Source organism: Ambystoma mexicanum, chromosome 3q (assembly GCF_040938575.1).
Source record: "Ambystoma mexicanum isolate Mex_15411 chromosome 3q, UKY_AmexF1_1, whole genome shotgun sequence".
In the NCBI taxonomy this organism is placed as follows: Eukaryota; Metazoa; Chordata; class Amphibia; order Caudata; family Ambystomatidae; genus Ambystoma; species Ambystoma mexicanum.
In genome coordinates, this window is record NC_090926.1 from 326,626,865 (window position 1) to 326,652,951 (window position 26,087).

Sequence of the window (26,087 nt, forward strand, 5' to 3'; positions counted from 1 at the left end):
AGAAGCTCCTTGGGTGCTTCCTGCTTACACTCACCTAACTATAAGTTGCAGCTTTTCCATCTCAACAGCTTGCCATGAATGGACGGCCCCTCCCCTGCAAGATAGCTGGGTCTAGGATTGGTTGCACTAATGTGTCTTCCCACATCCGCCTGCCCTGATTGGTGGAATGTATTTGATGCTGCTTTGATTCCTCCTCCCATACTAGTCTCCTGCCATTGGCAATTCATTGCCAGTCTGCCCTGGTCAGGAACCTGCTGATACATGCTTGCATATCTGGATGCACGGCTCAACCACAGACAGCTCCCAGTTTATCCTCGAGGTATTTTGAGTCAACACATTGCTTTTCCTGCTCCTATGTATATAATGTTTGCCGTGCAGGTTTTGAACCATTAAAGCAATCAGCAGATAGAAATTCCATGTTTTAGCCAGATCCCCTTGACTACTTTGGGCCTGATGCTTTCGCGGGACACACGCTTGACATGCTAAGGTTGTTTACTGGGCACGCTGCCAGGTCTTCATACTTCTGCGTTTACCAAAACTTCTATTTTGCTTTTTTGTGATCAAGGGAAAATTCCGTCTTTCACAATGATCCAGATTAGCTCAAATAAATCTACTGTGAAAGAATTATTTCCAGATGTGTTGACCTTCAAACAGCTGGAACTCACATATTATCCCCATGAATGGTGGCGGGTCCCTTTGGGTAAACCTAGTTGGCGTTGTGAGCACCCTAAACAGACCTGGGCTTGGCTTGGAAATCCCTAAACGACCTAGGAATTGATTTGGGCTCTACCCCACGCGTGGTGGCTATGCGGCGTGGCTACGTGTAGTGGCTACGTGTCGTGGCTATCCAGCAATGCAGACGCTTGCATTTCTCGGGCTATCATCGCTCCTGTTGCTGCAAGATACGTCCCTGGATGCCTCCATGACTAAAATATCTACTCATGGGGCCTCATTACGACGCTGGCGTTAACCATGGCAGGCGTTAAAGTGCAACCCGCAAAGGGACCTCGTAATCAGGCGTTAAGGGTTTAACGGCGCCGACACCTTTTACGGCGCCGTTAACCCCTTAACGCCTGGGTTGTAATGAGGCCCATGGGGTCCAAATCCCCTTCCCACGCTACATCTCTCTGTGGTTCTAGTCTAGTGGGAGACCGGGGATCACATGAACGTCCATTGATGTCCAGGGAGCCGGCCGGATCCGGCGCACAACATTTTGTGTGCCCTTCGTTTGGCCTCAAGACCAGCACCAGGGCTAATCCTGTTTAACACCAAAGATACAGCTCTGTTCATTCTGAAAATATTGATGCGTTGACACACTTGTTTCTCTGTGAAATTGCCTGTAACGTCTCAGCTCCCTGAGTCTGCGTGTGTTGCACATGGCACTATACCAATGTCAAAAATGTCTCCTCCATTTGGACCTGTCCTGCCCCATCCATCTTCTGCTCTTTCTCGGATGTTTCCTAGTACAGGAGAAAGATTGAGCTGGGAGTTCATGGGACTTTTAAAATAATATGATTGGCTGAGGCATGTTGTACTTAATCACAGATTAAGATGATTGGATGAATCATGAACATTCTTTGTTACCTCTTACCAGAGCAATACATTGCATGGACCCCAAACCCAAGCCCACGAATGAACTTGTATACAGCGTCCTGTGCCACCACGCTGAGGCGTGCCAGTACGGAGAAGACCACCACCTCATCAGTGTCCTCCTGAACGGCACCCAAGGCAACAAGTACAGCAGCTACAACACCAGCTTCTACATCCGGGATATCAGTAAGTGGGCGGAAACCATCCTCTTCCTCCCTCCTGTGCTCCCTCAAAGCCTCCCAGCATCTCCCCCCTGCCTCACTCCTGCCTCAGATCATCTCCCCATCTCTCCATTTCTCTCTAGATTCCTCTATGGGATTTCTCGGAATCGCACCCCAATTCTTTCTCCCTCACTCCGCATTTCTCTTGCTCACTCTCTGTCTGTCTGTATCTTTACACCTCTTTCTTGTAATCATTCTCCCCAACTCTCCATCTCTTGCACCCTGTCTTGCTCGCTTTCTCCCTCTCTCCCTCTGCTCACTCTCTGGCAGACTCTCTCCTCTCGTCTCCTGACTTCTCTGTTCATCTTGAGTGTTCCCGCCTCCATATTTGACTAGTGTTCTCTCTCTCTAACCTTCTCTCCTCAGCACTTCCTTTTGCAAGAATTTCCATCGCATGGCACACCCTCCGTGTTTGTAGCTTCCTAGATCTCTCTCCCTCCCGCTTTCTCTCTCCGCCCGCGTCTCTCGCCCTCTCAGCTCTCTTAAGCGCTCTCCATCGCACTCATTCCCTCTTGCACTCTTAGCACTTTCCCACCACTCCCTTCATGTCTCTGCCGTTCTTGATCTCTCTCCCTCTCTCTATCCTGCACTATCTCCCTCGCTGTCACTCTCGCTGTACCTCTGTCTGTCTCTTGCTCTACAAACTCTCTCAAGAGCGCTCTTAGAGCTCAGGGGAACCTTCTGTGGCAGCTGCCTCTCCGGGACCTTGAGGACGCTCCTCATTTGCCAGAGGTTCAGCAGCCAGGCACTGGAAGGCTAGAATCCATGTGCAATGACCTTGCCCATTAAAGAGGTCCCGTTTCCCCTGTGTGGACAGCCCCTTCTTTGTGCCTAGTATTCAGACAGTGTGTTGCTCTCTTCACCTCCCTTAAGCGCGCTCCCACTGGGTTCTAGCTGTAAACTTGCGCGAGATCTGCGAGGCCTCTTTCAGTCCATCTTGTTTGTCCTTGCATGCTGCCTCTCCTATCCCAAGGCATGTATCAAGCCCGGCTCGGGAGGATAGCTCAGGGGCAACGTGCTGGCCTTGGAAGCAAGAGAACACTGAGCAGCACAAGTTCGATCCCCGGGGCGCTTAGAAACCTCTCGATATTAAGCGCATTATAAATATCATATCGTATCATATCAAACGGCTACATCGCGTAGCTCAACTCTTTTGTTGATTCAAAGTATTTTCTCAGCTATTTATTTATTTAGTTATATAGTACAGGACGAAAACCCACAGGCATCCGGGCGCGGAGGAGACGGATTAATTAATTGATAATTAATCAAGAGATGAGGAACGTGACAGAAGGCTACCAGTCCAGGCTGGCAACAATTGCCTAGTAGAATAATATGGTCTTTAATGCTCTTTGGAAAGCATTCAGGTTTCCTTCACGGCACAGGCTTGTTGGTAGTTTGTTTCAGCGTCACAGGGTGAGACCGTTCTTTCCCCTTTGTACGTCTGAATCTAGGGCATGTCAGTCACATAGAGTCCTTAGATCTAGTACTCCTATTGGAGCTCTGAACAGTAATGCGCTCTTTGAAATATCTAGGTGCATTTCCAAACAGACATTTATGCGTCAAGGTGTTCATTTTGAACTCTATTCTGGCTTCTACATGGATCCAGTGCAGTTCTCTTCTATGCAGTGATATGTGCTCAAGTTTCGGGACATTTTTAATGACTCTCACAGCACCGCTTTGCTAGATCTGTAGCTTTTTAACACAGGATTTGCTGGCTCCACATAGCAAAGCATTACAATAATCACGCCGGGGCATGATGAATGCTCTGACCAATGTGACGCAGGTTATGTCAGAAATGAAAGGCTTCACAGGGCGCAGGAGCCTTAGATAGTACTGAGTATTTTTCATTACGTTCGCAACTTGGACATCCGCATTAAGCGATGCCTCAATTATAACGCAGATTGTTTTCACCTTGCTTACTGTTGTGATAGGGTGCTGGTCTATACAAAAATGTGCGTAGGCGGTTCCTCGTTTTTGTCTTGCTCGGGCTGATCCGAAGACAAGAAGTTCGGTCTTCTCGATATTATTTCCTGCCATCCAGATTCTTATTTTTTCATATACGGACGCAACAAAACTGGCAAAGTTTGTGAGAAACAGCTTTCTGCACTGCTTCGCAGTCTGAGTTGCTAGGGGTCAACTGTTTTGTCTGTGCTTTCGGTTTTTCCAATGTCCTGATGATCTCAAACCTTTTTTTGTATTATATGAAGAGCTTGAGATTTGAGAGTCAAAGAAGCCCCTTTTAGCACGAAAAATTTCCACCCGGTAGTTTTTCTCAATGACTTTCCGATTATCTTTACTATATTGTGATTGTGTTTTTGTCCATATCCGCTCGGCTTTCCTCTTTTTTTTCTTCAAAGAGGTGAGTTGCAGAGTAAACCATTTTTGGTTGTTTTCCCTTTCTCTGACTTTCTTCTCTTTCAAAGGTGCTAACTGATTTAGCATCTCGTTAACACATTTAGCATAGCTAGATGCCAGTGAGACGGCGGAGTCTTGATTAGATGTACAAATCATCAACTCATTGAGGTATTTCTGCAAGACATTGGGTTCAATTTGATTAATGTTTCTACTGATTACTTTTTGTAGGTTGTTGGTCCTTTGGGCAGCCTTTTTAGGGAGGATGATCTCAAAGGTCACAGGATAGATGGTTTAATGTGGAGCATTTGTAGGTGTAGGTTTCTAGCAGCAACCCAGTCAAGGGCATTACCCTGTGCTTGCGTCAGATCATTACTCAATATGGTAAAGTCATGGCTATAAAATAATGGCTCCACTCGGTAGCTCCTGGGTCTTTGGGATTCCCTTACCATGTGCATAGTTGTCCGGCTTCTGCTGTGTTGATGAACATGAAAGTGTCGTATTTCTAATTCATCTGAGTTCAAGGCCTCTGTTGCACGAATGACCCATGATGCATTCTGAATCCAGATTCCACCCACCAGGATTTCAGCCCCCAGCAGATCTGTGATGAAAAGCGACCAATTAGAATCCAGGCTTTTCTTTAGAAGGTTCGGGCGCATTGCTGAGTAGAACGTGTAATCCTTTCAGATTAGGTCCAGGAATCTCTGGACCATTGGTGAGCAAGCTCCAGCGTTCCAAATGGTTTGGCCTACAAATCCCATGACCCCTCACCATTGACTATAAGTGTCCGGTCTGGAGGGAATGGTAGGCCAAAACATCTGGAAGGCCACAGATTGCCCACCACTGCCCCAGGCAGTCACCATGCCTAAGTATTTTATTCTTCCCTGGAAGAACTCGCGTCCTACACACAAGGAAGCAAGTCCAGCAGGTTGCATACCCATCTTATTAAGAAATGGTGGATGTCCAAGCGTATCCTAGGATGCACCTGCATAAGGAGAAGTAACTATGGTTGTATGCTGCAGGGGGCCAGCAAGAAGCCAATTGATATGATGCCATACCTTTACCTAGGAGACAGACATGCCAAAGCTTTCCAGGGAAATCACAAATTAAATGAGGAAACCAGTGTCAACTATAAGTGTCAAGGAAACCCCAATAAACTAGCAACCAATGGGCTGAGTGGTTTCTTGGATGATTGGTATAAACAATGCACTACAAATCTTTGCCCAGATCTCACATCTAATATTCGCATCTCAGAGAAACCACCCACGCAACGCGGCAGGAACATGTAAAGCTAAGTCCGACTGCGGGAGGAGACTCCACACAATGGGCAGATATCTATTGATGAAGAGCAGGCATTTGGCACCCAGAATGATCCTTCTTCAGATGAACCACACAAGGCTCATCTCTGCAGAAGGCTTCCTCACACAGGCAAAAGCCTTGTAAAATGTTCCTAAGGTGCAAATATTCACAGGGAGTTCTGATATGGACGATTCAAGCAATCATAAGGCCTGGCTCAGGACTGTCCTCTGTCACAGATTTTATTTTTCATCGGTCATAGACAAAGGGAAGGGGCACGGTTGTGGATTATGGCAAAGGAATGCTACATGTGAACATCATACTGTTTGCATGATCAGACGTGGAAAGAGATCTTCAAAACTTACCACAATGTGTGGAAAAGTGGGCGCCCCCTTGGGCTATAAAATAAAGTGGCATAAAACAGAACATCTCTCTATGACAACTGGAGACACCAGAGGTCCTACCAAGAATGGATTGGGACCAAAGCTAGCAATTGCCCTAAAAAAACTGAGGATAAGATTGCTGTGAACCCTCACCAGGAACAGCCAGAGAGGCTGGGTTCAAGGCGAGAAGGGCCTCTAGACCCTGGGCTAGACCCCGGGAATGCTCCTGGCATGTCTAAGGGGCAGGATCTCACTGCATCAAATCTTTAGTCTAACAGTGGAGTGGGAGGCATGGCAAGATAGGCTTGGAATATCCAGGCTAGGGAGGCCAACACAAAACTATGCCCTAATGCACTAGTCTTATTGGTGCTCCTCGAAATTAAACAAAGCGAACCAGCATTCAGTCCGCAATATGGCGGAGAGCGGTGACATTTCTGCGTGTGATAATCGTCCATACAATATACCATTTTCTGGTCCCGGGTCTTTCAATTGCTTGACAGGACATTGCAGATGAAGTCACAGCGAATGGTGAAACTATCACATTACCATGTACTGACACCAGCACCCAGCAGAACCTGTAAAAAAACAAAAGAAAAAAAAACAAACAAAAAAGAACGAATTCTACCAAGAGAAGTGTCTGACCCTGAATTCTGACGTCAGCAAGGCTGGGAAGCAGCATAGAGTGGCTCATGGTGTCTTAGGCATCTGGCAGATCTGAAGGTACTGGTTACATGATATCTGCTGGATTTTTAATTGCCGAATTCCATTTTGTCGATTTTTTTTTTCCTTTTTTACATTTGGCCACAAATATATGAGGGGAGAGCCCCCGCAGCCTCCCTTGACCTCCCCCTTTCTTTGTTATCACGATTACCACCCCCCACACATAGATTTGTGGCCAGATTCATCTAAAAAAATTCTGCCACGATGTGAACTCCCTATCCCAAAGTACCAGTGGCCGGCCCCACTAGCGCCAGCCTTCCAAATAACGCAGGAGTTGTGGAACTAACCACACACTATCTCCCATGCAGCGGATGAGAGCCTGCTTGGAGCTGGGCCAAGAGCGGATGAACCTCTGAAAAAAGTTGAACCGGAAATGATATGCGAATTAAGAGTCAGTTTGAGGTTTACTCAAGGGAAGAGGGCCATACGCCATTTTGAACACTGTACCACGCTCATCCTTAGGGGTGTGTTAATCAAGTTTCTAAGAGAGGCACACGTGCATTAAAGGTAAAAGGTGGACACACATGGTCTGGGGGGGCCTGAATATTTACTATAAGTAAGCAAGCGAAATTCTCCTCATTGAGTAGAGGGAAGGCCAAAAATGAGGGATGTGTAATGCCAGAATGCACTGTGCTGGCACTCCAGTACCTGACGGGCTGACCCTGTAATTCACACGTTTTTTATTCATTAAGTCATTCATTTTGTTTGTGTAGCGCCTTCCACCATAATTATGGTCAGAATGCGCTGGCGTTTAAACGTCCTCGCAGAACCCAGAGTCCAAAATATGGGAACATTAGGAGGTGCTGTTATGCGTGTGTGCATTTTGGCCATTAAAGTTATGAGACGGTGGCCAAGGTCATGCTAGTCACCCATGTCCGAATGGCATGTGGATGGGTGGGAAAGGAGGTATACTATGAAGTAAACAGGGGGGATTGTGTATAACTGGATAGAAAATGCTGTGAGTAGCTAGAGTTCGTATTTTTTGTCATGAAAGGTGGCTTCATTCTTACGGCAGAGGTGTTGTGCAATAGTGTTTGTCTTATATGTGAGTGTAGAGGTGTGTGGGAGTGAGCCTGTGCCTTCCGCTAAGTTGCAAATGTGCAGTGTGCGATAGGAAAATGGGTTAGCTGTACAAACAACAAAGTCTGCCCCTGGATTCCATCTATGTACAAAGAGCAGTGGTAAGCCTCACATACGATCTAAGTGCAATAAATAAATATTATGTGAATAAATACACACCCTCTCAGGAAATCTTATTTGGATGCATTGCCATCTGCATGTCCTTCAATTGTGAAAGGGTCCTGCCTTATATGCCTAGTTCCGGCAGCACTGCCCACCTTCACATGCTTTAGAGTTGCATACAGTGCCAATTACAAATGAGCATTCATATAAAGCTAATTGCCTTCCTCCAAGTGGATCCAAGTTCTAGATCTAAAGTGCATTTAAGTGCAATGCATTGTCCCCCCTCGGAGCCCCGTTGAGTGCAATACCTGGCCCACTCTCAGGATTCTTATCATGTGCAAGTTACTGGATACCTTCTTGAGTCCTCCGTACAGGGTTGGCCAGCTCATGGGGTGGTTTGAGGGGGCAGAGCTCAAAGGATAAATGAGAGATGAGGCAAGGTAGGTGAAAGAGGGATAGGGTGAAGAAGTGTGAATGATGGGGAGCGCAAGGCGTGGAGTTCAGGATGCGGGAGGGAACAGCCAGCTTTTAAGGGCTTTCCTAAAAGCCAGGCAATCCTCTGTGAGGTGGAGTACAACGGGCAGGGAGTTCCAGAAGGTGGGTGCAAGGTCGCAGAAGCAGGCGCCTCCTAGTCTGGAGGACTTGAAGATGTGCAGAACCTGATCTGAGGGTTCAGGTGGGGTGGTAGCGTGTGAGCTTGTTTTGGAGGAATTCAGGACCTTTCTTGTGGATGGTGCGGTGGGTAATGCGCATGGCTTTGAAAGAGGTCCGCTGGTTGAAGGGCAGCAAGTACAGTACCTGGAGTTCGGGGAGATGTATTCTCTGGGGGCTAGTGCGAGGAGAAGCCTTGCTACATAGTTTTGGATCTGTTGGAACTTTCTGAGTTGATATGCAAGCATGCCCAGATAGAGGGAGTTAGAGTAGTCTAGGCGCGAGAGGATAATGGCCATGATTTCATACACTGTATGGGGGTTGGAGAGATATGGAAAAATCCATTTGAGAATGCAAAGGTGGAAGGTGCAAGATCTGGAGACTGCATGATGCAGAGGGAGAGGGTTATGTCCAAGCTAAAGGTGCATCCTAGGTTTTTGACTGAGGGGGTGGCAATGAGCGCAGGTCCTAAGGAGAGCGACCAAAGGGGTAGGCTGAGGAGAGAGAGCTGTTTTGACACAGATTAGGATTTCATTTATTCTGTGGTTGAATAGGAGGTCCTTGTTTGTCATCCAGCGGTCAATGTTTGAGAGACAAGATGCTAGATCTGGGTGGGGGGAGACTGGGAGTTAGGAATATTGAGGATGATCTGAGTATCATTGGCATAGTTGTAACAGGTGAGATTTTGGGAGTGGATGAGCATGGGGAGGGGTGAATAGTAGGGGTGGTAGATGAAAGGGGAGAGGGAGGCTCCCTCTGGTACTCCAAGGGGAACTAGTTAAATGAGCTCTCTGTGCTTCCTGATCAAAGCGCAGGTCTCCCTTGAAGTTTGTGGCAAGAACTGACTTTCTGTCTCCATCAAATCATAGATTTATACCCTCTGAATGGGGGTTCCCCAGCAGGGGTTGCCTACTGTTAACAGTTGTCCCAGACATGACATTCACTGCCCTCCATACTAAGGGGAGGGGGCTGGCTTCCAGTTGACACATGCATTTCAAAGAGGTGTTGGGTTTCCTCTCACTTTTTTCCGGTCTGCAACCAGGCCTCTCGCAGGCCTGTTTCAAATAACACTCATCATTATGCACTGCCACCTGCATCATGGACAATAGGCAGGGCAGAACTATGGAGCCTTTGATATTTTAATTAGGCTGGCCTGGGCCGAAGGAAGGTGTTGCCTTCCCCATTCTTGAGATGCTTTGATGTACCAGTGGCTGTCACATTCCAGCTGAAAATGACAGGGAGGACTGTGTTGTAGGCTGTGTCCACCCAGAGTACACAGGACTATGTGTTTGCCATGCAGTGAGCATTGGGAAATGTGTGCAGATTAGCCCCACACATGCCCCGGAGGTTCATCTACCATTGTTCAATTTCTTTTAAAAATTATCAAAAAAAGGCCAGGCCAGTACACACCCCCCATGTCGATGGTCGAATTCCTCACAGGGAGATTTCATAGAAAGAGCTGAAGATGCGTGTGTCAGGGGCGTGCATGTGGGGCGGTCGGGAGTGGGGCAAGAGGGTGATTGTTTAGAGTTGATGGTGAGGTTCCTTTTAATCGCTATGTGGAAGTAGCGTTCAGAAAGGGTGTTGCACAGTGCTTAGGACACGGGGGACAGAGAGGAAGAGCAGATGGAGGTCTTGAAATCAGTGATAATCTTGTGGGGTTCTTTGCAGAGGTTGGTTGCATTGGTGATGCTAGAGCTGTAGAAGGCATGTTTGGGTTTTCTGATTTCTAATCTGTAGGCTCTCATCTGCCTAGCAAGAGTGGTTTTGTTTTGGATGGAAGAGTTGGTCTGCCACTGGCATTCCAGATGATGTTTGAGGGTTTTGAGGGATTTGAGGGAAGGGCTGAACTACCTGGAAGAAGGACCTATGTGGTGGGAGCGGGGAGGGCGTCTTGTGAAGGTTATGGGGGATAGGGAAAAAGATAGCAGTGTGATCAGTCCAGATGAGGGAGCGGGTGAGAGGGGATGAGATCAGGTTGGACGAGCTGAACACCAGATCTAGGGTGTGACCGGCAATGTATATGGGGCCTGATATGAGTTGGGTGGCATTGAGGGCTTCCAAGTTGTCAATGAGATGATGGGTCCCAGGGTTTGAGAGGGTGTCGAATCAGATATTTAGATCACCTAGAAAAGTAAGCGTAGGATGAGAGATCATGACGGCCGCTACAGAGTCTGCGAGCATTCTGTTGTAGCCTGGGGGTCTGTAAAGGAGGAGAACGCTGAGGGAGAAAATGGGAGACAGTTGGTATTTGATTAGCAGGGATTTGCAGTCATCACTGTATGGTTGTATCTCGATGTTCAAGGGTGTGAGGTGACATTTGTGGAAGATGACTATTCCCCCTGCTCTTCTGGTTCTGTTGTGTGTGATAAGAGTGTGGCCGGGGGGGGAAGGCCTTGTGTGCAGTGGGGTGGAAGTCATCAGAGAACCAGGTTTCGGTGATGAAGAGGATGTCTGGGTTATCGTTGGAGAGAAGGTCGAACGAAAATCATGTGTTTGTTTCTGGTGACTGATCTGGGGCCTAAAATGCAGAGTCAATTATCATGTGAACACTGGCTGAAAGAGCACCCAAATTCAGGAGGTGAAACAGGGCCTACAAATGCAGAAATTATCCAAAATATGAATATCGCCATAAGGAACACCCAGCTTCGAAAAGAGAAACAGGGCCTAAAAACCAGGGGCAATCACAATGTGGACACATTTTGGAAAACACCTAGATTCAGAAGGAGAGCAGGTCCTGAGATGCAGAGACAATAACAATGTGAAACATTTTTGAAAAACCCTTATATTCAAAAGGAGAGCAGGGCCTCAAATGCAGAGATAATCACAATGTGAACATTTTTTGGAAGACACCTATGTTTAAAAGGAGAGCAGGGCCTAAAATGCAAAGTCAAACACAATGGAATAAATTTTTGGAAAGCACCTAGATTCAAAGGAGAGCAGGGCCTAAAATGCAGAGACAATCACGTGTGGACAGCTTTTGAAGAAAGCCCGGAATTAGAAGATGCCCAGTGCCTGAAATACAGAAAATACCAAAGTGTGACTAGTGTTTGCTAAACGCCCAGATTCAAAGGTGCATAGGGCAATCACGATATGAGCAATGCAGGAAGAAAACACCTAGATTTGGAAGGTGAGTAAGGCCTAAAATGCAGAGGTTAACGCAGTGTGAAGAAAGCTTGAGAAAGCACCTAGATGCCAAGGTGAACTGTGCCTATGAGGCTGAAACAATCAGCGTATGGGCAGTGTATTTGGCTGGTGGTCGTGCTTAGGGCGCCGCCTGGTGTCTGGTGGAATGTGCAGGTGAGAGGGGTGGATAGCCAGTGGTAGTGAAAAGTGTTTGAATTGTGGAGGCGGGAAGGGAGGAGGGGGGAGGAGGGAGTGGGTTCTGGGAGAAATACAGAAAAGCTGGGGCAAGGTGAGGTTGGAGTCAGAAGAGGGGAACACCTGGAGGGCTGGCTGTTAGAGGGTGGCAGGAATTACCGTGCGGGGTAGGGGCTTAGTATCACAGGTAGGCTAAGTACAAGATATGGCTGGTTTAAACATTTTAGCTTGAAACAGATAGGGATATGATATTAAGTAATAAGAGTGGTGGGGTTTTACTGGAATACAGCAATGACTACACTCCCCGTCCATAGAGGGGTTGGACCGGAATGTAAAAGAATTTTCAGCAGAGGAATATGCAATACCATCACAAAGATTTTGTGAGTGTGCAATATCATGTTTAGCTTTTAGGGGGTTGGGAAAGGTATTCATTCTTGAAAGGCATTTTATGTACATTTACCTTCAAGAGTACTTTTGTTTTTTACTTTTTAGCCTCCTTTCGTTCAGAGTTAAACCATCTACAGATTCTTTTATTACCCACATGTAACCAGGCGGCAATGCCACCAGAAGGCACCACATACATGAATTCATGAGTAGACTTCGTGGTTTAGTTGCTAGTTATTCATTAATGTCTTCCACAGGAAGGCAGATAGAAACAGGCAACGCTGCACAGGAGTACACGTGCAGTACATGTGCAGAAAAGCAAACAGACCCCAGCTTTTAGTAGATATACAGCGTAGACAGCAGGAAAATAATGTCACTCATTAAACCCCAAAATTACCAGCATTTGACCCTGCAAGGACACACCCCTAATGGCTTTGTTTCAACATGCCAGCATTTGCCCCTGTAAGAACACACCTGTGATCGCTTTGCCCCAACAGGCCAGAATTTGCCCAAATAAGAACCCACCTTTGATGGATGTGCCCTAACATGCCAGAATTTGCTCACATAGAGGTACAGTCATTTTATGGCCAGAAATAAACGTGTGCATGTTAGGCTATGCACACTAGTACATTAAGCATAGATATAAAAGAAGGAATTGAGCTCACTACAGTGAATCTACATCTTTATACTATGTTTTTGCTTAATGTTATAATGTGCAAGGCTAACTTGTTAAAATGTATTTAATGGGTATACAGGCTTTGTTTACTCTGTCAAATTACAGTGTGCTCTAAAATGTTATGTGATGTTATTTGATATTTGTACAGCGCCTACTGCCATTGGTATGGCCTTGAAGTGCTGTGGTGGGTGAACGCTCTTCGGAAGACTGTAGTCTGAGCAGGCATGTAAATGAATGGAGTGGTACAATGTGTGCATACATTTATTGCCAAATCGATGATAAGCAGAGGATGACTAGGTTTAAAGCATTTGCTTTTAGTCATGCAGCACATATTGCAAAGGCATGAGGAGGAGTCCTATGTCAGTGCCAATGTGGCTGCCGGACCACATCTGTTGTGGGACTCGGCTGTATTCGAGGGGTTTCAATGTGAGAGAGGGTGCGGGTGAAAGTAAGAAGCCTGACAATCCCCAAGGCAACTGTCTACAGTTGAGGGCTCTGCTGTGCATTATGTGAAGGACACCTGCCTCGATTGCCAAACATGCAATCAGCATGCAAATCACACATACAAATGTAAGACAAGACACAGATACACACAGCATACTTCCTCTTGTCTATACCATTTTCTTTGTTGAGTAGAAAATACTAAGTTGTATTCAAGCGTAATGGTAATAATGCAAAGTCACGGATGGAAGGTTGAGTTTGTCTATCCATACCATTGCCAGTCTCCTGGAATACCCATGCCTTTAGGGAGAACCTGCACGATAATCACCCTTGATCACCCACCTACTGGAGCCCCCTAGGTGTCCGTTACCCCACATGTAAAAGGTCCATTTTGCTTGGCTTAGGTAGGGGAGCCTGATGGAGAGGTTGAGTACCTAGTGGGTGTATACTAGGGAGTGAATGGATCACGGAGGATTCAAAGTCCAGAGAGCCCATCAGGAGAAGAGAAACTTGTGTTTAGGAGAGCCTACTTTATAAAATACTGGAGCGAGAGGTCTCAGTGAGGTGGATGGGCTCATGAGGGGGATGTTTGTTGTGCTGGACACGTGGCTCAGATTATGCATGCAAGGGTGCATGGAGGAAGAATGATGGATAGGGTTGACTGGGCTGTGAGAATGGGGGAAGAATGGGGCAGTGAGATTTAGTGGGATGGATGAGGCTGTTGATGGGGGATGATTGTTGTGTTGGGCAAGTGGCCAGAATTACATATGCAAGGGTGCAGAGGGGAGGAGACAGGTTTTGAGAGCTGTTCTGGAGTGAAGGTGATCCTCTGTCCGGTGAATGGTCACTCGAGAGAGTTCCAGAGTGTGGGTGTTGTACTGAGAAGGAGGTGCCCTGATACTAGTTGATTTGGTCACTGGAATTTTGAGTGCTGAGCCGGATCTAAGGTTTCTGATCAGCCCGTAGCGAGTGCATTTTTGCTGCAGGTATTCAGGTCCTTTGCTGTCGAAGTCGTGGTGAGTGAAGGAAGTTCGATGAGCAATCGGAGGCCAGTGGAGAACTCGGAGGGCAGGGGAGATGAGTCCTCTAGGACCTGAAGCTAGGAGGAGTCTCGCAGAAGTGTTTTGCACTCAGCTCTTTCTCAGCTGTGAGGCGGTAGCTCCTAAATAAATTGTTTTGGCATAGTCTAGCTGTGAAAGGATGATTGCAACAATAGCGGTGGCTCTGTGTGGAAAGGTCAGGAAAGGAAAAATGCAGCGAAGGATGCGTATGTGGAAGAATCCGTTTTTTTACCACTGAGTTGATATGATGTGACAGTCAGGTCCGAGTCGCTTGGGCACCTGAGATTCTTTTCTGTGTTGTGTTGGGGGGGGCGGGGCTGGAGAGTGTGGACAGGCGGGATGACGGAATACAACAGTTTTCCCTCATAGCATGATCTATGGGTTGAGAAGAAGGTGATTGGCCGTAAAGCAGAGTTTGATCTCCGAGAGGCAGGTTGCCAGATCGGGAGAGGTAGAGGAAGGGCTATTTGAGATTTTGAGGAGGAGTTGGGTATCGTCGGTGTAGATGAATTTTGATAAACTGTGATCTCGAATGAGGGCGGACGGACGGACATTAGCATCTCAAAATGTACTGTAATTTGACAAAGAGTACCTAAATAAAGTCCATATACCTAATAAATACCTTCGAATTCCTATACATGTTCGAAAGTTGGGCTATGCACTATGCTACATTAAGCATCGTCACAGTAAAAAAGAGTTTACCAGGTGAACACGAGTCGGTTTACTATGTCTAAGTGTAAAGTTATAGTGTGCAAACCCTAACTTGCACACGTTTTTCAGGACTGCAAGGTATTTACTGGCTTTATGTAAGTAGTCAAAGTACAGTGCGTTCTGGGATGGGTACATCACCGTCTCAAAATAAATGTGCTGTAATTTCCAAAAAGTACTTAAGTAAAACCCATACACTTAGTAAATATCCATGAATGATGAGAAAAGCAAGCAAGGTAGGAAGTTAGGCGTTGCGCAGTATTACATTAATAATAGACATAGTAAAAAGATGTCCATTCACTGCAGTTTCCAATTCAGGAAATACGTGACTAACGTAAGCAACCCGATTATGTACATCATATGCACACAAGGAAGGCTAGTGACCAATTTTACGCCAATATCAGGTATCAATATGTCTAAGGGCTATAAATGATATGGTATGTCATTTGTAACGCGCCTGTACACAAGTGTTTCTAGGCGCGAATCAATACAAGTCTAGATCCTGTCAGTAAATAAGAGTAACTGGTCAAGGTGAAGGGATAGAGGAGGGGGAGTAGGCAGAGGGGATGGAGCGGGAAAAGAATGCGCTTTAAATCTACCAGCCTATTCTCAGTCTCTCTAGTAATGTCCAGCAATCAGCCAGTGATGAAGGGGGGGAGGGATGTCTGAATAACTCTACACCCCACAGGTCAACTACAGGACAGCAATCAAGCCCAGCACTAGAGCATATCCCCTTCTACGCCCCCCACCTTTTCCAAGGTTAGAGTATATCCCCTTCTACCCCCCCCCTTTTAAAAGGTAGTGTGGGCTGCCGGGCCACAGCAGGCATGGGAAATCGTGGAGTTCAGACAGGGTCGGACTGGGGCATTATCTGCACCCAGGTACCAATGGAAAAGAGGCACAACCACACGTTCGTATTCATCACCACCCAGCGCAGACTCTTTGAGAATGATCCAGGCGTTCTTTGTGGTACAATATGTTGCAAATAATGCATTTGAAGACATATTTGCTTAGTAATATTGATTAAAACTACTGTAGTAACTTCTGAAACTGGCCCACTTTGGCCAAACAAAGCGGTGGTTCATTCTGTAAAACACAACTATGCCCGCTAAAATCATATTCTGTCACTGCGGGCATTGCCCTATTGGCCAATCCAATTCAGATCCGCCTTCTGAGATGGTACCACACGTTCCTCCATCCCATCCTAGAAAAATAGTATTTCCCCAGGGCCAAGGTGTTGCACCATTAGAGGAGTATTTTTCCATCACCTCTTGTCCACCCACGAGTACCAATTTTCAAAGGTTTCTCTTCCAAGGTCCATCTTAGGCCAACAGACATGTGGGCATGCTACCCAAGACTGATGGCAGTCTACGCGCACACGACATTATAAACATGTATGGGTTAGTGCCTGCATTATCCCCACTCAGTCACAAGAGAGACGAGGCTGGAGTGACGCAGTGGTCCTTTTGCAGTTAGCGTAGCCAGGCCCCTGACTTCCCTATGCCCCGGCAGATGGTAGAGATGAGGCCCTCATCAAACGAGCCCCTGCAGCTTCATGCCTCCCCACTTCAGTGGAATTATCCCATTGGCTGCTAGGTGCCATGCCACAGGCTGAGTTCTCCTCGCAGCCCTCACACAGTGTCACACCCCAGCAGCTACTCTCCAGGCAGCAGGTGGCACAGGCAGGTGTTAGCCTAGGGATGGACTCCCATGCAGAGGATGACACCCCAGCTCCTCAGAATGCACCCTTGTCTCACAACACACGCTCCGCCCACAACTGACTTTTGGGACCCACCCATCTATGTACTGGAGCACACGCAGGCCACGTTGTCTACTGATGTTACTTCCACATTAACTAAATGTATCAAAAACCCACACCACCATTAATAACGAATGGTCTCTTTCTTTTCATTTTCAGTAAAGCCCGACCCACCAGAAAATCTTCACAAAAACAAAAAGGAAGGCTCTTTGCGTTGGCACTACCCAGCATCCTGGAGCAACTGCCCATCGTACTTTTCTCTGGAGTTTAATGTTTCTGTGCCTGAATGGAAAAAAGTCAAGCCGCACAGTAAACAATCCTGGGTGAGTCCACTGTGCCAAACACACACTGCTGTGCATGCTGTGCATCCTGTACCCTCCCCCCCACACACACAGATACATGTCTCAGCATCATAAAGATAAGGCACCAAAAATATACTGCAAAATATCATACCCATGCTGTGCCAAACACACACTGCTGTGCATGCTGTGCATCCTGTACCCTCCCCCCCACACACACAGATACATGTCTCAGCATCATAAAGATAAGGCACCAAAAATATACTGCAAAATATCATACCCATGCTGTGCCAAACACACACTGTGTGGAATCCTACACATACTGTGCTACAGACGCCAGCATGCACACACTGTGAACAACACCAACCTGCAACACACACATGCACATATGCCTGCATGCCCACTCGAACCCACATACACAGACATATATCATCATGCTCATACAGTGGAACCCACAAATTAATGTCCATCATTTGCATACTGGGGTACACAAATTCTACTAGGCTTCACACACATATTATGTCACGCATACCATAACATTATCCACACAATTAGTGACTCACATACATTTCTTGGCATTTCTCTCTCTCTCTCTCTCTCTCTCTCTCTTTCTCTTTCTCTTTCTCTCTCTCTCTCTCTCTCTCTCTCTCTCGAGCTGGGGGAACCAAGTGAGGGTTTGTCGGCCCAGGTCAAAACTGGGGCTCTGGCCTGACCTTCCTTTCGGCTCAGTGCCTGCCCAAAGCAGGGGCCAACTAAAGGCAAACCTCCATCTGTGGCACCTGTGATATAAACAAAAAGATGTTTTTTTAATCTAGCTTCCCTTATATGACAGCACGTACAGGAGCGCTGTTGCCGAACTTCCTGTCTCGCCCCCTCCCCCACTCACTGATTGGCTGGGGCGGGACAGGGAGTATACGCATTTCCTGTTACAGAGTTGGGGGAGTTGATGGCGGCTTTCAATCATTATGCTTCATAAGGTAAGTGCTTCTCTGTTTTCCACTCCCATGCTCTAGCTGCACCAGTGCCGCCATACACCATCCACATTTCCCCCTCTTGCCCTTGTACCGCCAGTCCCCTGTCTCTCCCCCTACCCGCACCACCATCCACAATTCATCCCACCCTGCCCAAGTGCTGCCAGACCCTTTCTCACCCCCCATTACTAGCACCACCATCACCAATTCCCCCGCCTCACCATGAGTGTTGCCATCCCCCTTTCTCTCCCCACTTACCTGTGCCTCTGTCCACAAAATACAGGCGTAAACCTGTGAGGATGGGCCTTTCATCACCTCAACCCAAACTGGCCCACCACATAAGAAGTGAGTACACAGTTGTACATAAAGCACGTTCACTGTACAAAGCTCTGGGGAGCGGTTAAATGGTGTTACAGGACCAAACAAACCCAAGTCTCAACAATACCACATCAGTTCACATGTTTCATACAGTTTTGCAACAGTTAAAATACTCCTAAATACGTTATAACAGTCCACCTCCCAGACATGATGGGACAGAAACCTCTTAAAAGAAATCCCATATTTTCCCAATTCTTCCATTTTGATTGGCCATTTTATATCTTGATAGTCATCTTCGGATCATATTCAGAACACACCTCTTCTTAGGATTAGTCCGTAGTAGGCCATGACATCAGTACATGGTTAAACATTGGTATTGAAACATAATTAATTACTAGCAATAACTGCCCCAGGGCCTTTAACGTTAAGTGTGATTGCACATGGTCTGCTTACATATTTTAGCAAATATGAGGAAGGCGTGAATAACAAGGTCTTCTTTGAACTACTGATAGCGATCTCAACTACTAGTTAACAGGCAAAGACTGGCCGTCCCACATAGGTTTTAAATGCACACTTGTAGTTTCGGTGTGGATATTTTTTAGACAAAGGTAGAGGAGGCATAAATCAAATCAGTTTCAAAAGGAGGAGCAGTGAATCCTGTCACGGCCCTAAGTGTACAAAGTCAATTAGCCAAGGCGTGCCATATTTAAATAAACGGCACACACCAAGGGCCCATATAAAACAGAGAAAATGGTTAGCTTAGTAGCCGTTATTTATTAACTATATTTGTGTAATGTTTTCCACCAAACATAATTCATGCAATAAAAAAAGTAAAGCCAATTAACATACAGCGTGCATAGGTCACAATGTAAATTGCATTTTCGAACAACACTTCACACAAAAATGAATGTCTATCTAATAGAGAAATGCATATATATCTAATACAAAACAACAACTGTGTTGTAAAAGCATGATCATCACAACCAAATTCTTTGAAAATAGTATTTTAAAAATGAAGTCAAAGCAACAACCCACAAAAACTGAAGCTTAATGTAGTCAGATGGGGGGAACATGCCTTCCTAGCATCTGTGTGTTACATTCTAGACTCTGAACCAGTTCAAAAGGAATTGTATTCTGGCTATGCAGCTGACCAGTATATGGTTGTAGTGGGTATGTAGAGACCAATCCAAGGTCGGGTGACGGGTTCACATGAAGATTGGTACATTTAATGTGAAGACATTGAGTATAAGCTTTAGGGCTGGCACCACCAACACACTTGCAAGAAACTATCTAAAGGCCATTGGTAAATATCTGGTGTTAGGCTGGCGTTAAAGAGGATTTTTGTATGTGCTTCCTGTCTCATTAACTCAGAGGGTACTTTTTTATAATGAAGCAATTAGCTTTTGTTTATGAAATCATACTACAATTTCAATTCATATCAACAGAATACTTATGAGTTCCCAATTAATGACCACTGGATGCGTAAACACTATTCAGAATGTCAGTGTAATGGTCGGTCATCTTTTTTAATATCTATCCATATGAACATTACAAACATGCATCCAGGTGTGGACTGGCCTATAGGGAACTCTGGAGATTTCACTGCAGGCCTCTGCACCCTGTGTTGTGTGCTCGCCTATTTTATTTCCAAATGTTCTCACAGTGAAAGGGTTGGGCTTGCTGAATATGTGTACTATGGGGCCACTTTGAACATTATTTCAAGGGCCTCTTTTGGTTCCCACTCCACCCCTGCATGCATCCTGTGTCTGTATGGTGGCAAACCCTGCCAGTCCATTCCATGTTTGCACATACTCAGTAGCAGGACAGGTTGGCAGGCTTCCGTGGCCACAGCACAACTAAGTCATGTGTGAATTGTGAATTCACAGCCAGCAGGGCATAGAAGCCATATGCCGCATGCCCTGCTATTTTAAGTAGTTAGGTATTTGACATCATAATACAGAGGTAAATATTGCGAGCAGTATTGCAGTGCAATACCTTATGCCGTAATTCCGCCTCGTCCAAAATCAGGCGGGCATAAAAACAGGTGGTATTTGCGTTTTTTACCATTAGTGCCAAACTCATAATGAGGCCCTAATGTACATCCAGTGATACACAAGTATGTTGCCACTTACACAATTCCAGGATACTCCCATTTTGCTGTGGCATAATGTTAGTCTGCACTCACTGTGATTTTACAAAATCCAGTTTTGCGCCCAGCTTGCTGTTACAATATGTCAGCCATGGTCACTTTGCACAGTGTGAGTATATGGCCAGTCTGCACAATATACCCCCAGGTTGACTCATTCTTTGAGAATCTCAGGATGCTCAAGTATGAAAATTCCAGAACAGAACACAGCAGCACAATTCTAGAAAATTCTGAGGTTGACAATTCTGCGGTTGACAATTCCCTGAGATTAATAGTTTGCCAATCCTGCCTCTCGGCCAATTTAACTAACCCCAAACTCTCATACACAATCCTTATTCCTAGCTTGACAAACCCAGTATATTGCAAGGTTGGCAATTCCAGTGCACTCCCATGTTGCATTATGGAGTATACTGATAATTTCACAATCAGGCTGTGTTCCCAGCTGGTCAGATCGCTGCATAGTACTATTTTAACCACCCCAATCTTTTCACATGTTTCTGAGTAACCCATAATAGACACTCCCACTCAACTCACAATGCACTGAATACCAGCATATTCAGCGATGTGATTTCACCAAAATGCCAGGGGTATCAGAAATGACATCTCAGGACCCTTGACCTCTGATGACATCACAGGAAGTGATGTCTTTTGACCCCACTCCAAAGTGACATCACTGGAAGCGATGGAACACAAACTTTCACCCCTTAACAAACAGGAAGTGGCATCAGACAGCATTGTTTCTGAGTACACTCCGAAAAATATGGTTACGATATCACTGTAAAGTGATATACATTTCACACAAGGATAGATGAAGCACTTGTGTACAGGCGTGTTATAAATGCTGTATCATATCATATCATATCATGGATCACCATAAGCATAGTTAATATCAGTGCGTATAGGCCCATATTACCAAATTACTGTGATTGCAAGCAGACATCCAGGGCCACATGATAATGATGCGTTATTATATAGCACTTACGCTTAAGCCCTCCATATAGAACAAATATACATACAATATCACCCAACCTGTGTTGGTACTCATTTATCAACCTTAGCAGGATGAAAGGCTGAGTTGACATTGCCGGGATTTGAACCTGCAGATGACATACATTGCAGCAGCAAGCACTAAACCCACTGAGTTATCTTACCAGCTGTCTCGGGAGGATAGCTCAGCTGCAATGTGCTTCCCTTGGAAGCAAGACGACATATAGCAACAGAGGTTCGATCCCCGGGTCCGTGCTTAGAAACCTCTGGGTATTAAGCGTGTTATAAATAACCTATCATATCATAGCTAGCAGAAAACCGGCCACTCCAGAAACAACGAGCAACATGCTGCTGGCCACAGTCCAGGAGCCTCAATTTAAAATAAAAATATATTTTTTTCATTTTTTTCTTTTTTTAGGGGTAGCAAGGGAGACCTCTGGGGTCGCAGGTACGACCCTTGGTGACCCTTAAATGATGTCAATGAGCACATTCTCTGTTTTCACAATGACAAAACGCCACCAATTTGAACATCCCAGAAAATTCACAGTTTGCAAATCCAGTTTACTTTCAGTTAGAACACCCAAGATATTCCCAATTTTCACAATTCCACTGTATACCATGCCTGCACAATCCAAGTATACTAATAGTGGACATTACCAGTTATTTCTATGTCTTTATAATTTCTCCATTTTGACACTCAGGTTTAGCAGCACCAGTATAGTAGCTTTCACAATCATGGTGTAACCCATTCAAAGGATATTCCCAGTTTAACTCACTCGGTTTATCCCACATTTAACAACACCAGTGTCTCCCTACTTTAAACCCTATCGGTACATTGCCAATTTGATAATCCCACTTAACAACCAGTTTGCACAATCTGAGTATATTCAGAGTTTTCCAATCCCAATATTTTGCCATCCTGTACAACCTCCTTGTATTCCTAGTTGGACCATCCCAATGTGCACTATGTCGGTATATTCCAAGTTGTGTTATCCTGGTATGTTCCCAGTTCATAAAACAGAGTCTATTGTTAGTTTTCAATCCTAGTTTTTTTCCCCTTTTGCACAACGTCCCAGTCTCCACAATTCCAGTGTACTACCAGTACTCAGAATTGCATTATATCACTGGATTGCCCATCCCAGTATAATATCAGTGTGTCCACCTTTAGTATATGCAGTACGAGAGTCCCACTATTTGGCATGTTTGCTAATCGCAATAAACTCCCAGTTTGACAAGCTCGATGTGTATGTAGTTTACACAACTGTAGTATATGTCCACTTTTCACAATGCCAGTTTACCCCTACAATCCCAATCCCAATTCACCATTAGGCAATCACAGTATAGTGCCATGGATTTATTACACAGTTCCAGGATAGTCCCAGTTTAAAAAATGCAAGTATATTTCCAGCCTACACAATCACTGTGTACGCATAGTTTGGCAATCCCAGTTTTCTTCTAATTTGTCAAATCTCCATATCATCCCAGTTCGAATATCAGTGTAGTGCAGGACCTTTTTGATAAACGTTATATCACCACCGTTACATTCTCATGATACATGCAGTTTGGACAATTCCAGAATGTCCACACATTTCTCACTCCCAATATACTTCAAGTTTGATAACACCAGTTTACTACTCTGAACAATTTCACATGGAGGGCACACTGCTGCTGCTGCTGCTGCTGGTGTAAAAGCCAGCCCTGGTGCAGCTCAAACTGAAATGACACACTCATGTCTATGCCCCGTTGAACATAACCACAGGAAGTGTGATGAGGTTCAGACCCATCACAATTACACATGCGTGAGTGTGGGTGGCAGGAGGCGACAACAGCTATGCTATGTGTGCCTACAAATGTGCCTAACACAAAGAGACTACTGGGCATCATTTACAGACCCACACACACGTGCACTAGATGGCATCATACGTGTACTGTGCCACACACTCAGAAAAGCACAAGTGCACACACACACACATGCACGGTGCATATATACATGCACACTCACGCAACTACACAAATGCAACACTGGACAGCACATACTTCTATTGCCACACACCAACGCACCCACAAACTATGCTAACACATTACTTGTCTACATGTACTGTTTCTGTCTTTTAAACACACGCACAGGAGCGCACCGACCCATGCACATAAAGACATAACACATATACACTGTGCCTGACAGCATGTGCTGTTGTCATATCTCCTCTTTTGTTAACAGGTCCTTGTTGAGGCTACTGACTATAAGGGGCCAGATGTGAAAGATGTGAAAACGTTCTGTGTCCAGGCCCGTGACAACTATCACACCTCATCCTGGAGTGCCTGGAGCTGCACCTCGAAGTAGGTAGGAGACCATGTTTGATTTTCAGCTGAAATGCCATGGGGACCGGGGCGGTGCAGCCATCTTGGAATGCATACACCAATTCGGAAATACGCAGGGGCCGTGTGGCTGTGGTGCCTGCATGATCTGCATGAGTTGACTTTAGACATTTCCAGCCTGGCCCAATAGGGTCTGGGTACTATGCAGCTGCAGGCGCTTGCAAAGCGTGCACTCCCGGGCAATATGGCACCTGTGAGCGGTGGGCACGAGCACGTTGTGGGCACCAAGGAGCTGTTGTCACAGAGGCACTGCAAGCATTAGGGAAAATGGAACACCAATTATGTAAATATTTTGGGTATCCATTGATTATACCTAATAAAAAATAAATAATACATTTATAACAAATATAACACAACGAAAAAATACAGAATAAACAATATGTGGGGTGAGGTAAGGGGTTAAATTTGGTGGGGTGAGGTTTAAAAAGGATTAAAAAAAAAGGTAAGTGGGGTTGGGAGGGCGGGAGAGGGAAAAGAAAATGTACCTGCGTCCCTGGCGGGGGACAAGGGAAGCCCCTAGCCGTGTTTAGGCGCAGAGCGGGGATGGCCCCGCTCCGGGTCTCCACCCGGCTGGAGGCTTCCCTCGTCCCCCGTTGGGGACGCAGGAACAAGAAAGTAAGTTGGGGGGGGGGGCGGTGGGAGGGAAGGGAATAAAAAAAAAAGACTTACCCGAGTCCCCGGCGGGGGGCGAAGGCAGCCTTTCAGCCGCGGGGAGGCTCGGAGCGGGGATGGCCCCGTTTCAAGCCTCCTCATTGGCTGAGGGGCTGCCACGCCCCTCGCTGGGAAAAGAGTAGCCGGCATGCACGGCGTAACTGGGAATACCGTGTGGTATGGCTCGCAAATGAGCCAATCGACCACACAGTATTCCCTTTGCGCTGCGCGTGCCGGGTACTAATGTGGTGTAGCTAACCCAACATGTATTACACGCAGTGGCAGCCCATATGTATGGGCTTGAGGGGCGCTGCCCCATCACCTGAGTGGCAGGCTACACCATCCTATTATCTGCTTGTGGACTGTTCTGCCTGCCTCTAAGCAGAAGCACGTCCCCGCTGCATTTATTTTGTATTTTCGACACTGAGGAGTTTGGGCTCCGTAAAATGTGCATAGCAGAGTAATGAGTGGACAGCAGGGCGTAGGCAGGTCAGCCCCGCCTCCTCTCAGCATTGCACTACTAGCGTAGGAGCACGCTGACTTAAATCAGAAGAAAATGTGGATCTCGGCACCCGAGACTGAAACCTTTCTACATATAAACACTGTTCATTTTATCAGTATCACAAAATATGTTTATTTATTCACAGTATGTATTCATACAACCATCTCTCTCAAATGAAAACATATTTTGACATCTAATATATATTCCACCATTCATTTCCTCATTCATTCACACACACATTACCAAACGTGTCTACACAACTGGGTTAGGCAAGAACCCAAAAATGTTCAAACAATATTCAAACAATAGACCAATTCCTAACACCTATTTCCATTCTGTGTTGGTGTTCATATACAATTCAAATAGCACTCTGCTTATTTGACACAATCGACATATGTTTCGGTCGTCGTAAAAAGCTAGAACTGAGCCCAAAAACTTAATGCAACCTTCTTCAGTATGCGGGTAGGTTCAATGAATAATACCTGCCCGAAGTTGTAGGGTGGAAGATGTCCTCTGGCCTAAATCGCCAAATAACAATGTTGGAGGTGATGTCAACACAGGATTAAATCCTCAACCTTCCTGTAGTACAAGTGACATCGGCCTGAATCATCCATCAGGAGTGTTTCCCTTAGCTGGGAATTTAGTGCACAATGCATAAGTCCATGCCACTAATCCCTGGATGTAAGATGAAAAAAAACCTCCTTTCGTATGAAATGGTGAATTTCCTAAACGGCTTGGAGAATTTCTTGAAACATTTGTGGAAACATTTTTTTCACACATTCTTGATACACATTCTGCTTTCGCAGCGTGATATATCAAATTAACAAGGTTATGTTTCCCTGTAACTTTATCCCCCGTCCGCACAAATTCTCGACAGCATAACAAACGCTTGTGAGCCGGCACCCTTATTATTCTAACTTTAAGAGCACGCTGACTGATAGGAAAGGAGGCCTCTTCTCTCCTGTCAGCCACCACACTCTGAATGGGGCAGGCCTTCCGTTAGGTGTTGTGGACGGTGCAAGGTAAGTGAAAATGTGTTGTGTATGTTGTGTAATTTGTATGTATGCGTGCATTTTTATTTATTTATTTATT

The 26,087-nt window shown here is 45.8% G+C and overlaps 1 protein-coding gene across 3 annotated transcripts in view; it reads left to right on the forward strand.

Moving 5' to 3' along the window:
- Nucleotides 1–26,087, forward strand: part of IL12B (interleukin 12B) — a 122,206-nt gene that overhangs the window by 56,742 nt on the left and 39,377 nt on the right. For 2 of the 3 annotated variants that reach the window (XM_069653907.1, XM_069653908.1), the window contains exons 5-7: nucleotides 1,595–1,776; nucleotides 16,905–17,068; nucleotides 23,685–23,807. In XM_069653907.1, the coding sequence (XP_069510008.1) occupies nucleotides 1,595–1,776; nucleotides 16,905–17,068; nucleotides 23,685–23,807 (469 nt within the window). The remainder of the gene's footprint in view (nucleotides 1–1,594; nucleotides 1,777–16,904; nucleotides 17,069–23,684; nucleotides 23,808–26,087) is intronic. The other variant, XM_069653906.1, reaches the window with a different exon arrangement.